Below are 17,571 nucleotides of genomic sequence, written 5' to 3'. Positions count from 1 at the left end.
CCATGGCCCAGCCACGAGCTAGCCTTCTGGATTTTAATTTTAATTTTTTTGTTGTTGTTGTTCAGAATGAGCCAATTCTTCTTTTTGACAGTTGCCACTATAAATCAGTGAAATGGGTTAGGTAATTTTGGTTTAACATCGTATCTGTAGAGGATGATTTTACTACTCAAATTCTAGGAGCCAAAATATTCCACGGACTGTGTCACTCTTTCTTTGTAAGTTTCATCAGACACAGCTTCTTTTCTCCAGGCTACCAGAATCTTGGTTTCTGAAGGCAAAGTTGGATGCTCAAGCAAAAAGACACAAGTTAGTGAAAAATGAAAACGTCTGCATTTATCAGTTACCCTCTTCCAGGTTCAGCGTTTACTTTGTAAAGCATTATTACTGCAAGCAGTAAATAAAAATTATTTGAACAGGCCGTACCTTTCATCCAAGTAAACTTAGAGCACCCCCCTTCCCAAACAAACAATTCATTCCTCTAGAGGGCGTGGCAACTCAATTTCTTTTGTGAGCATGTGTAAGCCTCTGATTCTTTGTGACTCTTCCTCCTTAATTCACAGCAGCTACAAGTAATCTAAGAACTTAGTTATAAATTTGGTAGGAATGTTGCAGTTTGTTGCTGAAGCCCTGGTATCAACTCCTAGTCACTGCTTCCCAAAGCTTGGCTCCTAAATGAAGAAGAAGAACGTTAGCTGTAAAATCGTTTTCCCTTTCCCTCTGTTTACAGGGGCGAGCGGTGTATGTGTGTGTATGTGTGAAAACCTAAGGCAAGTAGCTTCACAAATCACCTTTTTTGGCAGGTTTCGAATACCTCTCATCCTTTTTTCCTCCCTCAGGTGCCTCGGGGAAAGCATTTTCTATTTAAATTGACGCTGACTTTCAGGTGTGCCTCTACACGCCCTGTTTGCTGCCTGCGCCTCTCAGCGCAAACTCTCAGATCCCGGTAAGTCTCACCTTGGGTCTCACTGGCAAGTTGGCATTTTTTGGATTAAGTGAAGGCGGCAGCAAGCTTAGAGGTTGTTGGGTAGGTGGGACGAGCATAGAGGATAAGCATTCCTTTTTCAGAACGATAATTAATCTGATAAAACTTATGCATAAGACATGTACACATAATACAACATCCAGTGGAGCGGTCGATGCTTAGCGCAGAGTGGGGTGCAGCCCGTGACCTGAGCTTTTCTGTTCTTGAAGAAAGCTTCAAACGATGTAGTGTTGAAGTGCACAATTTTAAGTTGTGTGTTAGGAGAGTATTTATTTTATCATGGTGACCTAACTTGTGACAATTTAGAAAAAATTCAAATTCTATAGAACTATCCATATCTTCAAAATATGTTTGTTCATATGCTAGGTATATGTGTAAATGCTACGTTTTAAGGAAAACATGGTGTCTGCTGTCACTGAAAGGAAAGTAAGCCTTACAGCATTGTGTTCCTCGTGGTGATGCCGTTTAGGCAACACAGTTGAAACAACTGATGTGATGTGAAAAAAAAAAAAAGTGTTACACAAATAAGGGGAAGTTAAGCATAAGATTTCTATAAGAACTGTCATTTTTAAATGTATAAAATACCTCATTTGAGGTGAGCCAGACAAGGAATTAAGGACTAACATAAATGTTATGCTATTATATAATATTATATATTATGTTATGCATTTATTGTAATTATCCCCTGTGTTAGGTACTACTGTACCACTTGCAAAAGAAAGAAACAGTAGTAGAAACAGGAGTGCAATGCAGGCCTTTCTATGAAGAGGTTGTTACCAAACATTATTAGTACCTGTGGGTCCTGGGGCTGGCAGTTTGACATGATATGCCCTCTGTGTCTTCATCTGTTTTCGTCCAAACTGTTTTGACAAAAAAAGAGGAAACCCTTGGGCAAGATGTGGGCCTGAGCACAACCTTCAAGGGAAGGCAGATGAGGTAAAGTTAGTGAACAATCATCAGTAAATGAAAACCAATCAGCACCCCAGAAAATTAGTTATTGTCAGTTTCATGTATTTTACTGTTTATCGCAACACTTCCTCATTTTAAGACCAGCATCATCTAGCAGCTTTCACGATACTATTACCAAAATGTATCCAGTTCCTTTGTAAATATATTGACATGCTTTTCATCCAAAGAAGGGGTAACATTATGTTAATTCATCCTGATTACTTGTACATATATCACTAAACCCACCACTGAATTTAGCAAGAGAAAAAATTTCACGTAGCCCCTGTGAGGCTTCACAAATGTCAGCACTGGTAAACCAACCAGAAAAGCAGCACCAATTAAAGGTGTAGCCTGATGAAAGGTGTGGATGAGATGACCACAATGCCTGGAACTGGGCTGTATGTGCAGCTGTGAGGTGTATAATGACTGCGTAGGTGATTGCAAATAACAGAACTTCTAGAAGCTGCCGACTTACTGTAACACTCTTCCAGTTTGAGGCCAATCACCTAAAATGGGAAACAGAAAACTGGGAGTAAGACCAGGGCTGAGTCACTTAGGGAAAAAAATGATGGGGTGATGAGCCCTGACTAGGGGCACCTGCAGAGGTTCAGAGCTCAGCACTGTTGTTATTTGAGGCTGATAATTCTTTGTTAGGGGAAAGGGTGGCCTGCCCTGTGCATTGCTGGATTTTCATTTAGCAGCATCTCTGGCCTCTATCCACTAGATGTCAGTAGCAGCCCCCTCCCCTATCGTGCCCAAGGGAAATGTCTGCGGACGTTGCCAGATGTTCTCTGTGGGGCAAACCCAATCCGACGAGAACCACTGCACACGTGAAAATCAGGCAAGTTGCTATGGGCCTAAGCATTTCAGTGAAATTACAGGATCAACCGTTATCCGTGTTCACTGAGAAGGATGGAGATTCAATTTCAGGAGGTAAAGTTGAGTAAGGAGGAAATACAAGGAATTGGTTGGTAATAGGAAGTCCAGGGTCCTCTTGTAGGGTGACACAGAAGTAAAATCAGAAATGATTTCAGTCCCTTTATCACACTTTATTGGCTCATTTCAGGGAGAATATTTTTAGTAGCTTGAATTAACCAGAACTAACTCACCTCTGCCCCAGGGATTTCAGAGATAGCTGAAGAATTTTAAACCCCAGTGTTGGCAGTCCTTTGGGGCCACTCCCATTTTCTGGGTAGAGGCAAGGAAGCCAGAAACGCCAGCCCATTTTCCACCCATCCTTCCACTGGGCCCTGGAGAAGCCCTCGGGGTGAATGCTTCACGGCGCAGGCCAGTTCTTCTGACCTGAATGCTGTAAATCCTTCACAGTATGTGGTTCAGGATTGTTTCACAAAGCATAGTTCTAATTAGTCCTAAATGGAGACAAGGACTGTCTTCCAGCTATGATATAAAAACATGTAACACTATTGCTGAGCGATTACATCTATAGCCCTCTTTACCTTCCAAGTGCTTCCTATTAACAGTATTTAAGTTTTCAGATTAAAAGTCAGCCCTATTTTCACAATGAGGCTCTGGAAAACACTATATATATATTCTGTAAGATGTTACAGAAAAACCCAAATGAACTTTTTGGCCAACCCAATATATATATAAATAGAAAATCAAGAACTAGAAGCCACAGAATGAGGCTGTGGAGGAAAAGACAGAAAAAAGGTCAGTACCAGGGAATACCCAGGATTGGCAATTTACTTGGTGATCTTGAAACCAAGGCCAATGCAGCCCCAGCAGGAGGGGCCTCTCGAGGGCAGAGCCGAGGCCTTCAAGTGAGAGCACAGGAGCTGAAGTTAGTGGAATAGCCAGTAAATTAAAATCAAGCTAAAATGCCATATGTCACTTAGTGCCAAGGTCAGAGACTGATGTATTTTAACCCAAGAAATTCAAACTGCAAGGAATTCAAGTCAACAAATATTTTTGATATATTTGTAAGTACTTCCAGGGGCTAAAAGAGGAATGTTTGCCTTCAAGGGCTTATAGTCTACTGATATTAGGAAGGTTTAGACAAGGTCATAATTAAAAAAAAAAAAAAAAAAAAAAAAAAAACTGACTCCACTCCTAGGTATCTATCCAAGAGAAATGAAAACATGCATCCGTACAAAAATTTGTAGGTACATGTTCATAGCAGCATTATTCATGATAGCCAAGAAGTAGAAAAGAAAAAAAAACCCCCAAATGTCTATGAACTGATGAATAAACAGAAGTTGGTAATCCATAGAATGGAATATTATTCAGCATAAAAAAAATATGCAGTATGGATTCATGCTACAACATGGATGAATCTTGAAAATATCACATTAATTGAAAGAAGCCAGTCACAAAGACCACCAATTGTATAATTTTATTTATTTGAAGTATGCAGAAGAGACAAATCTGCAGACAGAGAGTGTAGATTAGTAGTTCCTGGGGGCTGTAGGAGGAGGCAGATGGGGGGGAGCGGTGACTGCCCAAGGGTATGGGATTTCTTGTTGGGGTCCTGCAGTGTTCTTTTTTTTAAATTAATTTTTATTGGAGTATAGTTGATTTACAAAGTTGTGTTAGTTTCAGGTGTACAGCAAAGTGACTCAGTTATACATATACATATATCCACTCTTTTTTAGATTCTTTTCCCATTTAGGGCATTACAGAGTATTGAGTAGAGTTCCCTGTGCCATATAGCAGGTCCTTATTAGTTATCTATTTTATATATAGTAGTGTGCATATGTCAATCCCAACTTTCCAATTTATCCCTCCCTCTTTCCCGTGTTGGTAACCATAAGTTTGTTTTCTACATCTGTGACTCTATTTCTGTTTTGTGAATAAGTTCATTTGTACCATTTTTAAAATTTCCACATATAAGCAATATCATATGATGTTTGTCTTTGTCTGACTGACTTCACTCACCATGACAATCTCTAGGTGCATCCATGTCACTGCAAGTAGCATTATTACGTTCATTTTTATGGCTGAGTAATCTTCCATTATACGTATGTGCCAAATCTTCTTTATCCATTCCTTTATCCATTTTTCGAAGTACTTCCAGGGGCTAAAGGATGAATGTTTGCTTTCAAGGACTTATAGTCTACTAGGAAGATTTATGCAAGGTCATAAATTTTTTTAAAAAAAGCAGAATGTTTCCACTCCTAGGTATCTACCCAAGAGAAACGAAAATATGCATCCTTACAAAAATGTGTAACTAAATGTTCATAGCAGCATTATTCATGATTGCCAAGAAGTAGGAAAAAAACAAAAGTTTACGAACTGATGAATAAACAGAATATGATATATCCATATAATGAAATATTATTCAGCATAAAGAAAAGAATGCAGTACTGATTCATGCTACAACATGGATGGACCTTGAAAATATCACGTTAATTGAAAGAAGCCAGTCGCAATGGACCACAAATTGTATGGTTTTATTTATTTGAAGTATGCAGAATAGGCGAATCTACAGAAAGAGAGAGTAGTTAGTAGTTCCTGAGGACTGCAGGAAGAGGCAGATGGGGTTGACTACCCAGGGGTATGGGATTTCTTTTGGGGGTCATGCAGTGTTTAAAGGTACATGGATGGTGGTGATGGTTGTACAACCCTGTGAACATGTTTTAAAAAGCACTTTAAAGGAGAATTTTATGGTAGATGAATTATTTCAGTAAAACTGTCACACAAAAAAGAGCAAATACACTTTATGCCTTAAAAGAGGTAATAAGTGGTATGGAGTCAAGAATACCCCCTACTCAGATGAGACATTTCATAGGAGAGACCTCATATAAGAAAGAAAACTCTTTTTGTTTTCTCCCTAGAAGCTTATTGAACGTGTAAAAAGCTGTTAGGGAACTATGTCTGGCTGCTTGCTGCTCAGAAATCAATACTCGCAAATGTTGGTAGAAAGGAAAGCTGCTTTTAATCCGAATGCTAGCAATCTGGGGAGATAGTGGACTCGGCGTCCCCTAAAAGAGAAAAAGGGAAGTAACCTCGGTTACTCATGGAGATGGGGGTCAGAGTTGTCGCCATCCCCCACTGTGTGCAGGCTTGTCGACTTGTGATCTTTCTCTAGATGCTATCTTGTTCATACAGTTCTTTTACGAGGGTACTGAAGGGGAAGCTAGGGCAGAGATCTAGTCATCTTTTAATTATTTATCCCTCATTTCTACTTCTTTGATCTTGGAAAAAGTCAACACATTAGGCAAAGGATCCCTTGACCAAAAGATTTGAAAGGTGTGCACTGCCGGAGATGAGTAGAGCATGGGGATGCTGGGTTTAAGGTTAGTGTCAAGACAAAAGGGGCCTCCTGCAGAGAGCTCTTTCCTTAGAAAAAGCTGCTTACAAAGCTTCTATTCTAATGGGAAAATCATTTGGGGATATGGAAAGGCTAGAAAAAGAAGCCCTTCGCTGAGCAAGCTCTGAAAAGAGCATGTACTTTCAGATAGGACCAGATCCAGGTAAGACAGCTCTTCTCTTACACGGACACACAGACAGCTAAGAACGCACCCTCCACTGAGATGCTCCTTCAGTGTGAGCTGCCGTCCCCAGGAGTACCAGCAGCTCTGATCTTCACTGCATGGACTTGGGAGTTACCCAGGACAGTGGTTCTCATACTTGAGCACACATCAGCCTCACCTGCAGGCCTTGTAAAAGCCCAGAGAGCTGGGCTCCATCTATAGAGTTTCTGAATCAGTAGATCCTTGGCTGGGGCCTGATGATTTGCATTTGTAACAAGTCCCTAGGTGATGCTGACCTAGCTGACCGGGTAGGTGACCAACATCTGGGTTTGCCCAGGACCCAGGGGGATTCCCAGGACTTGGGGAGCTAGAATGCTAAAACAAAAAAGCCCCAGGCCAACCAGGATGAGTTGGTCACCTTATTAAACCCATGGACTGCACTGGAGAAGCACTGTTTAAGGAGAGGAGATTGAATTTAGATTTGAAGGGTGAGTAGAGGAGGAATCAAGGATGACCCTCTAGTTTCTAGTCTAAAGTAAGTTGGCCCATGGTAATTCCAGGGGGTCTCAAACTTTGCTGTATGTTGGAATCACCTAGAATCTTTTAAAAATACTGATGCCTCCAGATATTGACTTTTAAAAATACTTTTAATTTTTATCTTATATTGGAGTATAGTTGATTTATAGTGTTGTGTTCATTTCAGGTGTACAGCTAAGTGATTGTTATGCATATGAACATACCCATTCTTTTTCAGATTCTTTTTGCATATAGGTTATTACAGAGTATTGAGTGGAATTCCCTGTGCTATATAGTGGGACCTTGTTGATTATCTATTTTATACATACTGGTGTGTATATGTTAATTCTAAACTCCTAACTTATCCCTCCCCCTGCCACATTTCTCCTCTGCTAACCATAAGTTTTCAAAGTCTGTTTCTGTTTTGTGGATAAGTTCATTTGCATAATTTTTTTCTTTAGATTCCACATATAAGTGATATCATATGGTATTTGTCTTTCTCTGTTGACTTAATTCACATAGTATGATAATCTCTAGGTCCATCCATGTTGCTGCAGATGGTATTATTTAATTCTATTTAATGGCTGAGTAATATTCCCTTGTATATATGCCACATCTTTTATATCCATCCATGTGTCAATGGACATTTTGGTTGCTTCCATGTCCTGGCTATTGTAAACGGTGCTGCAATGAAGGTTGGGGTGCATGTGTCTTTTCGAATTATGGTTTTCTGTGTATATATGCCCAGGAATCGGATTACTGGATCATATGGTAGCTCTATTTTTAGTTTTTAAAGGAACCTCCATACTGTTCTCCATAAAGGTTTTACCAGTTTATATTCCCACCAACAGTGTAGGAGGGTTCCCTTTTTTCCATGCCCTCTCTAGCATTTATTGTTCGTAGACTTTTTGATGATGGCCATTCTGACTGGTGTGAGGTGATACCTCATTGTAATTTTGATTTGCATTTCTCTAATAATTAGTGATGTTGAGCATCTTGTGGTGTGCTTTTTGGCCATCTGTAGGTCTCCTTTGGAGAAATGTCTATTTAGATTTTCTTAGGACTACTGCTGTACACTTTAAAATGGTAAAGATGGTAAATTTTATGTTATGTGTATTTTATCATAAAATAAAGAAATATTTTTAAGAGAAGTCATTAAAAAATTAATCTTCCCAAGTGTTTCTAAAGTGTATTCAGAGCCAAGCCCCACTGATCTAAGTGGAGGCATTCAGTAGGCAGGGGGATGATAGATAAGCCCTGTGACTCTGGCACTCATTTCCTCACTGAGAAACTGGTGATAATCTGTAAGCAATCATTAATAAGAGAAGGGCATATATTCTAGTCCAGTCTGGATCTTCTAGCTCCTCCTCCTCCTCTTCTTTGGGGCAAGTCATTCTTGAACCCAGCTGATGTATGCTGGGAAGTTCACTTCTTCCTATCATGACCTTTATTATTGCTTGAAGATAACTCTTGGACTGAGAAAATTCCCAGAGGTTCATTTTCATCTCAGAGATATGATGAACTGTGATACTAAGGCAGCTTTGTTCCTCCCAGATGCTCTGTAAAGGGTATTTCATGCTTTTTTTTTCCTCCTGCCATCAGTGCTACAGTTCTGCCTCCTCTCTCTCTAAATCTGAGTACTTAGAATTCTGCAATCTACATCCCTCCCTTCTTTCAAAGGAGGGAGATTTTAGCCCATAGTCTGTAGCTGGAAGGCGTCTTTCTGCTTGGACTCTGCCCTGTGAATGGATTCCCCATTGGGGAGAAACAGGGATGTCATTATATTTCTTATGCAGCATTTCAGTTGCCTTTAGCCACTCAGAGGCGAGATCATTTCAAGCCCTGAATAGTAGGCTATTTACATGGGTTATAATCTCAATGATTTTGGTTTCTTTGGTTATAGAGAATAATATTTTCAAATTTTGCTTATTTTACTCATTCTTATTAAAAGAATAATCATGTTAATGTTACCACATTTCTGGACAGAAAGAAGCATATAGGTAGGAGTTCTGAATCCAGGAGAATGTCAGGGTTAGGGATTTCACGTTATCAAAAGTGTAGCTGGGTAACTGACCAAAGCCACATGCCCTGACTGAGGAAAAGGCAACAAAAAGCACCACCTAGAAAAAGTGCCCAGGTTCAGGGGGCCCATAACAATGGACCTTCCTAAGGCTCCGTTCTGGATTCTCCTGTAGGACATTGCAAGGCTTTGTGTAAGGTTGTTAGTCCCAAATTGCAGACTTTTATAACCGATAGAGCTCATTTCCAGATGGGGATGCTGCAGGGGGATTGCTTCTCAAGTGAGTGATTTCCCTATGACATTTGAGATGCAAAATGAACCCCAAGCTATGCAAAGAGCTTGGATGACAGAATGGGAAATTTGCTTACAGTGAGGCATTTCAAAACACCCTAAAAAGCACTTCATAAAGAAGCTGGCGTTGAAGTTTAGGAGGGTGGCATTCAAGGCAAAGAAACAGCATGAGAAGAGGATTTAGAAAGTAGGAAATGCTGTACTGATGCTACAGGGCAGAGAATGTAAGATCAGAAGGATTGAGAATGTGGGGTTAGTAGGAAAAACCAGACACGGACTAGGAAAATCCTTGGAGGAGAGAATGTCAAAAAAAAAAAAAAAATCTCATAGTGTGGGGAGCTATATTCAATCTTTGGTAATAAGCCATAGTGGAAAAAAATATTCTCACCTGTACATGAAAAATATTTTACATTCGCTGCTATTCAAACAAAACCATTAAAATGATGATGAGGTATAATTTTTTGCTTTTTAAATGGACAAAGTTTAAAATGGTTGTTCCCATAGGCTGTTGCTGAGAGTGTAAATTGAGGCAAAGTTTCCATGTGGCTATTGACAGTAACATCAAAATTTTATATACACACAAGCACAGTATGCTCTTTGATCCAGTATTTCCACTCCACTTAATATATCCTTGGGAATAATAAAGGATATGAACAAAGATTTAGCAAAAATATTTATAACAGGAAAATATAAGAAAGGAAATACATATCAACCAATAGGGCATTCGTTAAATAAATTCTGGTTCCTGCATTCAGAGGAATACGATCCAGTCTTTTAAACACTGGTGCTACTGTGCTGTACACCTGAAACTAACACAACATTATTAACCAACTGTACTCCAATATAAAATAAAAATTTTTTTAAAAATTTAATCTTAAAAATATAAGTAAAATACTGGTGCAGGAGAGCATTTCCCCTCCTCTCCCCCTAAACCACTGAGGTGCATGTATAATTCCATGTATATCAAGGTACCTTACAGCAGTGCTTTGGGGGGCCCGCTATCTAGCGGGGCATAGCTGGATATACAAAGAGGGACACAGCTTGGGTTTGTGGAAGCCCCCAGGTGTTCCTGATGTCCTTCACAGGGTAGAAATTCCCTGATGTAAAAATGTTTTTGTTGATACAGAAAGATGCCTGGGATGTATAGACTGAAACAAGCATACAGTATGATATCATTTTTGGAAAATATTTACATGCAATGAAAAAAGCATGGAAGAACATATGGCAAGATATTAACCACTTTTCTCTGGGTGGTAGTTCAATGGTTAATAATTCCTTCATTTTGTTTTCTGATTTTTCTATTTTTTTCAACAATGAGTACATTTTTTTTAAAAGGTTTTCGACATTTTTTTTCAACGAACATCTTTGTACTTATGCCTTTATTCTTATTATTTTTTAATTTATTTATTTTACTTATTTAATTTATTTTTGGTTGTGTTGGGTCTTTACTGCTGTGTGCAGGCTTTCTCTAGTTGAGGCGAGTGGGGGCTACTCTTTGTTGCAGTGTGTGGGCTACCCATTGCAGTGGCTTCTCTTGTTGTGGAGCACGGACCCTAGGCACGTGGGCTTCAGCAGTTGTGGCATGTGGACTCAGTAGTTGTGACTCGCAGGCTCTAGAGCTCAGGCTCAGTAGTTGTGGCACATAGGCTTAGTTGCTCTGTGGCATGTGGGACCTTCCCGGGCCAGGGATTGGAACCTGTGTCCCCTGCATTGGAAGGCAGATTCTTAACCACTGCGCCACCAGGGAAGTCCAACAATGAGTACATGTTAATTGTATAATTTAAAATTTTTTCTAAATAAAAAATGGACAAAATAGATTAACTATTGCCTTCTGTTTTTTCAAATAGAAAACAAATATTTGTAAAACTTTTATACACGCTGATTTTTTAAGGAATTGGGCACCGTGGGTATTTTGTGTCTCAAAAGTATAAGAACCAACAGACACACTTGAAACTAACACATTGTAAATTAACTATACCTCAATTTTAAAAAAGAGAGGGGAAAGACTACAGAAGAATAAGTACCAAAAAAAAAAAAAAACAATCAAATAGCCATTTAAAATTGATAACAATTATTGATTTTATCAGTGACTGACTTTAATCTCCTTTTTTTTTAACTTAGCAGAATTGAATTTAATCATTTTCTGATGAAAGAATGCAATTTCAACTGACTTTTTTTTTACACCTTGGTGAGTATTGTCAAAATCCATTTTCTGCTTGCATTGAATTGTTCTAAAATACTTAGTGGAAATAGGTTTTGAACATATCCTTCTCTTTTTTCTATACTAACACATTCACATGGCTTTTTTTGTTGTATAATTGTGTCAAGCAACTAGGAAGTTCCATTCAAACATGGCTAATGTCCACCCATAGCTATTTCTATCCCTCTTTAATGAAGTAAAGTAAGACACGAAATGGGTAAAGTAAGACACTAAAAAAACCAAATGGGTAAAGTAACACATTTAAAAAACCAAAATACTTTCGGATTCTTAATTTACAAATACAATGCATTTTAATTTTTAAAAATAACTCTGCTTTGTATGTAGCACTTATCCCAGTGATGAAGTCTCATGAAGAATTTATAGGCAAAATTCCCTCTTCTGAGTAAGCAGCAGCTGAGACCTGAAAGACCGGGTTCTCCATGATTGAGCTGTCTTTAATAAGCTGAGAATCATTTACATTAGTCATAGAGAAGATGTTTCCAACAATTACTCTCTTTGATCCTGACTTTTCTGTATCTATAACAGCCCTGCTTTGGGTGAGTACTACCTAAATTGCTTAGAATCTTCTCTTTAAAGATTTGAGCTGAATTTCTTCACGGCAGTAGACTTTAAGAATCTCCTCTTTTAATTTGGCAATTCCCAAACCCTGAGGCAAATTCTCAGCTTGACTGGTCATGGAGGAAAGAAGAGCAGCTCTAGATGGTGAAGGCTCATTTGTTCTTTGTTGAAAACTTGCTGTCTCAGAGGCGAGCCACGAGCCAGCCAGTGGAAGTGGAGACTTGTTGAGCTGCACCCCCAGCCACCACCAGGACTAGGGAGCCTAGATCTGGCCTCAGAGAGTCAGAGGAGTTGGTTTCATCTACACTTGCCTTGTGTTTTGATTTGTTTGTTTGTTTTGGCCCAGCCGTGCAGCATGTGGGATCTTAGTTCCCCAACTGGGAATCGAACCCCTGCCCCCTGCAGTGGAAGTGCGGAGTCTCAACCACTGGATGGCCAGGGAAGTCCCCATCTACATCTGTGTTGGATGTTCTCTTTGGGACTAAACCAGAATTCAGAATCAGAAACAACCAATCATGGCACCTTTTCCCAGCCTCTCCATAGGATAACTTACACCTTGTCAAAGTTCCAAACCACACCACAGAGACCAAGCCTCCTCAATCAGGAGACCCCTCTCTCTGGAAGGAAAAGCTTCAAAACTAAATTAGCTTGGGCAGGAAAGGCCTCACTGCAACAGATTCTGGGTTTCTAAACCTAAGCTTGTCCTGTTCTAACCCAAATCTCTAGGGTTTCCTGTGGCCAAACTACCAACCAGGTTAACCCCACCTCACCAGCGTGGGCACTTTCTGGTTTGCAGTTCAACCACAGGCATTTATCTAAGCACTGAAGCCTATTTAAACCCTCTGTCTTGCGTTCTAAGGAAGATAAGGAGAAAGAATCGTAAAACTGGCCGCAGGTTTGGGGAACTGTATACAAAGTGCAAAGCTTAACCAATGTGTATCCGTTGCACCTTTGCTCACTCATAATAAATAATGTGAGTACATAAATAGATGTATGTGTTTACAGCCTTTAAACTCTGAAGTGAAATCTAAACTAGATGAAAACATCGCATGTGTTTAAGAAAAGTAAAGCAACATACAAAATTACTGAGAGTTTATAATAATGGTTATATCTATAAAATGACCCTTGACTTTACCAAAAATTTACTGTATATTTCCTGAAATGACCAGCTTTCCTAAATTCATTTTTAGTAAGATCCTATCCTCGAGTTGTATGTCATTTTTGAGCAGTACATTGATTTTCTAGAGACAGAAATATCATTATCCGCTCAGTCAATTCCAATCTATTGTTCATAAGTAACTTGGCAGTTGAAGGCTTTAGTCAAGGAAGGATATTGCTGTGTCTGTCTATGTTCAGGTGTGAAGCTTTAACTGCTTAATATTTCTAGCCATTTTCTGCCGAGTATTTTAGACCAGAAGTTCATATTTGCCTGTAGAATATTGCACAAATAATAGTTCAGTTTCCCAAAGTCCTGGAATACTTTTATTTCTGAAAATTACATATCTGATTAAAACAAGTTTGGCCAAGTCAGGTTATAAAAACGTGTTCAATCTCTAAGGCAACAATTCCAATGAAAGAATTCAGGATGGAACTTGTCTAAAAGAATAAATCCCTGGAAGGGAAATCTTAGTTAATCCACACGTACCATTAGCAGAGATTTTATGCCTGACCTTTTTGCAAAAGCCTCTGTCTATTGAAGTCCAAACTTTAGATGAGTTATTTATCCTAGATGCCAGTTTTAGAAAATAAAAGGAGATGGGGATTTGGATTGTTGGGTGAATAAAAAGAAACATGCATGTTAACCAAGCTAGGATCATTTATTATATAATGAAATAAAGTGTGTGAGGCGCCTAACCACATCTCAAAGAAAGACAAAAATGTTGTGCTTTGTTTTAGTACAATAATCTTTGCAATGAGATGGAAGATGGAAAATTCCCCATTCAAATTGACTTTGGTAACCTGTGGGGAAAGAGACATTGTGGATCACCTTAGCTGTAGAACCATAATCTGTATACGTTTAACACCTAATAATAGTCATAAAATGACCAGATTAACAGAATAGATGTGGGAAATGTGTACACAAGAGGAAGAACATTATTTTTCAATAGCCTGTACTTTCGGAGGTCAAGTTGAAGGAAAGCAACCCATTAAATACAAAACAAGTCCATGAAGAAAATCTTTATATTTTTTATAATCGAGAAAACTGGGGAGAAACCAAGTGCATCCCAGAGTCTGGTAATTATTTTTCCTTTTAGGCCTATCCCTCCCACCTCCATCTGCTGAAATCAGGACTTGGCATACATTTTCATGTCTCAAGGGAAAGTATGTAGGAGCAGCTGGAACCTGTTTTGTGTGTATTATTTTAGGGTGTGGGATTTATATGATTCACCATTCAGAGGCTGATGGGGTGATTTTGAGGGGAGAGAGAGTTTGGGTTTTTTAAATTTTTTTGTTTTAAGATAATTGCAGGTTCTCCTGCAGTTGTAAGAAATGATACAGAGGGATCCCATTTCCCCCAATTTCCCCCAATGGTAGCATCTTGTGTAACTACAATACAATATTACAACCAGGAAACTGACATCAAAATAGTCCATTAACCTTATTCAGATTTCCCCAGTTTTACACACTCTCATTTGTGTGTGTGTGTGCGTGTATGTATGTATCTAATTCTATGAGATTTTTATCACATGTATAGATTCATGAGACCATCACCACAGTTAAGATAAAGAACAGTTCCATCACTTCAAGGATCCCCAGTAATACCCTTTTATATCCACACCCACCTGCCTCTCTCACCCCTGACCTCCCTCGCCCCTGACCACCATGAATCTGTTCTGCAGCTCTATAATTTTGTCATTCAAGAAATGGAATTATGCAGTACATAACCTTTTGAGATTTGTGTTGTTTACTCAGCATAATTCCTTGGAGATTCATCCACAGTGTTGCAGGTATCAATGATTCTCTCCTTATTGCTGAGTACTATCCCATGGTATGGATGGACCACGCTTTACTTAACCATTCACCTATTGAAGGACATCTGGGTTGTTGCCAGTTTGGGGATATTATAAAGATGCTACATTGTCTTTTGTGTGAGTAGAAATTTTAATTTCTCTGGGATAGTTACCTAAGCATGTGATTGCTGGGTTGTATGATGAGCACATGCTTAGCTTTATAAGAAACAGCCATAGTTTTCCCCAGTGTGGCTATTCCATTTTACATTCCCACCAGCAGTGTATGAGTAATCCAGTTTCTCCGTATGTTCAGCAGCTGAAGTTATCACTGTCTTTTTTCTTAACTTTTTGGCTGCGTTGGGTCTTCGTTGCTGTGTGTGGGCTTTCTCTAGTTGCGGCAAGCAGGGGCTACTCTTTGCTGTGGTGCGTGGGCTTCTCTTGTTGTGGAGCATGGGCTCTAGGCACGCAGGCTTCAGTAAGTTGTGGCATGTGGGCTCAGTAGTTTTGACGCAGGTAATTATTTTAGGTATTTTATTTTAGGTTTTTAAATTTTTTTAGTTTTTTTCAGGTACTTATTATTTAGGTTACAAGTGTGTAACTTTAACATAATGGAGTAAACCCTGCAGACAAACCATGCAGGCAAGAAATAGTTTGGATTACCCTACCCACCCTGCATTCACATACAAAGATTTAACACTTAACTCGGAATTTAACATTTTAAAACAAATGGAACTTTAAAAACCATTTTAAACCAAGATTTAAGGATATTATCTCAGATGCTATACATGAAAATTAACAAATTGAGGTGACAGTTGACATAGAGCTGCCCTTTAATTCTCTATCTTACCGGTGACCAAATCCTTCATGACAGATCTGTTGAATAGCAGGTACCAAGGGCTAAGTGGTACAGATGGGCTCCATCTGTCCTGTCCTTTATCTCAAAGGGGTATGATTTGGTCCATGGTATATCTGAACCCAGCAATCCAGGTTATAAGGGGGGGTCAATTGAATTTACGTATTTTAAGAGAAAGTTATTTCCCAAGGATTTCTTAAATTCTCCAGTTGATTTTCTCCAGGTTGGAACAACAGGTATAAGAGGGAGGGTTAGGCTTTTCCTTCCTCACTTCTGTGCATTTGACTTTACTATTTGCCCTAAAATGGTACATAGAGAATTCCCAGTGAGTGGAGGCTGTCTCAAATCAGGTTTCCCAGAAGCAGAGCCTGAGACAAGGATTTGGGTGTAAGTGATTTATTGAGGGAGTGTTTGGAGGAGGGAGAGAGTGAGGGGGTGTGGAGCCAAGATGGGGTCCTAGCAGGAATCTGGCTTCAGCCTCCTCCCAGGAGACATTCTGAGCATAAATTGCGCCACAGAGAGGATCCCAGCCTGAGGCAGTGGCTGGGAAATATGCATCCATCAGTCACTGGCTATAGGCTCGGCCAGGTGGGGACATGAACACAGATAGCATAACCTCCCAGGCGAAGAGATTTCCATTAGGTTGAGGGCAACAACAGCATCCGCCACCAGGGTCTTAATGATCACAGAAGTATATGGACTGTTAACTCTCCCACTTAACCAGTTTCTTCTTTAAGCCTTCTGCCACCCTTAGACTGCTGCCTCTGTCCTGTTTCTGTCATGTTCAAGGGTTGCTCAGTTACACAGAAGCTCAAGATGAATGCAGCAGAGGTGCCTGTCGCCCCCCCACTGGCAATCTCCTGGTTGGTCGCAGTGAACAGCTCACAGCTTCTTCTACCTGCGGGCTAGGCGGGGCCCAGAAATACTGCATCCTCAGCTACCTTGAGGTAGGTTGGTTCTTTGTTTACTTGTTGGGACATGATTTAGTCAATGATGTAGATTTTTCCAAGTACATCTAGGGCTGTCCTGACAACAGTAAAAAGGAGACAGCACACCTTCCCAAACATTGGGGAGACAAGTGATTCAATTCAACATCTGGAAAACCTTCACTGATCAGAGAATAAGGGAGATGGGCTTCATCTATTTCTTGTTACCTTTAGAATTAGACAGAAAAGGATTTTTTGATTCAGTCTTTGAAGGCAATAATGCACAATATACTGTTCTGCTTGGCTGCCTTAGTGACTCCCATGGAGTGGACTTAATTGACGAGTTGGGTGAAGACGAAAGATCTCTCAGGCCCACAAGGCTATTATGCTGAACATGAGTTCTCACTGCCCTGCTTCAGGTGGAGATGGAGCAGGTGTAGACTTGGAATTGATTGTACACCAGCCTCACAATGTCACTTGGAAATTGTTTTGTCTAGAGACTACCAAGTCCCAATGTGAACATATTTTTGTGCCTCTTTTCCTTAAAGACCAGTTTTATAAAAGGACCAGTTGCTTTTTTTGTTCCCTGGGCTCTGGAATAAGCATCCAAGGTCATCTGGGTATCATACCTGCTGAAAAGCCCAAGACGATCACGTCAACCCCTTAACTGAGAGGATGTGCAGGAAGGAAGTTGGATGTGAGCCTAATGTTAGTGGCCCAGGCTTTTCCATGTATTGTTCATTTAAGGCAATTCCCGGAGGCCTCTGGGAAAGGCTCTGTATTCTCATTGGTTTCTAATAAAAGAGGATGATTATAAATAAGTGGAGACATTACCTAGGTGCTGAGCCCTGGTCTAAGTTTGGGAAGTACTT

General features: G+C 39.7%; 1 protein-coding gene across 11 annotated transcripts in view; it reads left to right on the top strand.

The window, feature by feature from the left end:
- Positions 1 to 556: 556 nt before the first annotated feature.
- Positions 557 to 17,571, top strand: part of LAMB4 (laminin subunit beta 4) — a 112,264-nt gene continuing 95,249 nt past the window's right edge. For 8 of the 11 annotated variants that reach the window (XR_009053037.1, XM_057730322.1, XM_057730318.1 and 5 more), the window contains exons 1-3: positions 688 to 943; positions 11,312 to 11,378; positions 16,563 to 16,720. Coding sequence is in view for 10 of the 11 variants with exons in the window: in XM_057730322.1 (XP_057586305.1) it covers positions 11,345 to 11,378; positions 16,563 to 16,720 (192 nt within the window). In the remaining variant the exon portion in view is untranslated. Of the gene's footprint in view, positions 944 to 10,316; positions 10,505 to 11,311; positions 11,379 to 16,562; positions 16,721 to 17,571 lie in introns of all 11 variants that reach the window. The other 3 variants (XM_057730313.1, XM_057730315.1, XM_057730314.1) reach the window with 3 other exon arrangements.

The sequence above is a fragment of the Hippopotamus amphibius genome, chromosome 4, assembly GCF_030028045.1.
Source record: "Hippopotamus amphibius kiboko isolate mHipAmp2 chromosome 4, mHipAmp2.hap2, whole genome shotgun sequence".
NCBI lineage: Eukaryota > Metazoa > Chordata > Mammalia > Artiodactyla > Hippopotamidae > Hippopotamus > Hippopotamus amphibius.
The sequence above is the reverse complement of the archived record's forward strand: the minus strand, read 5'-3'. Positions and strand labels throughout refer to the sequence as shown.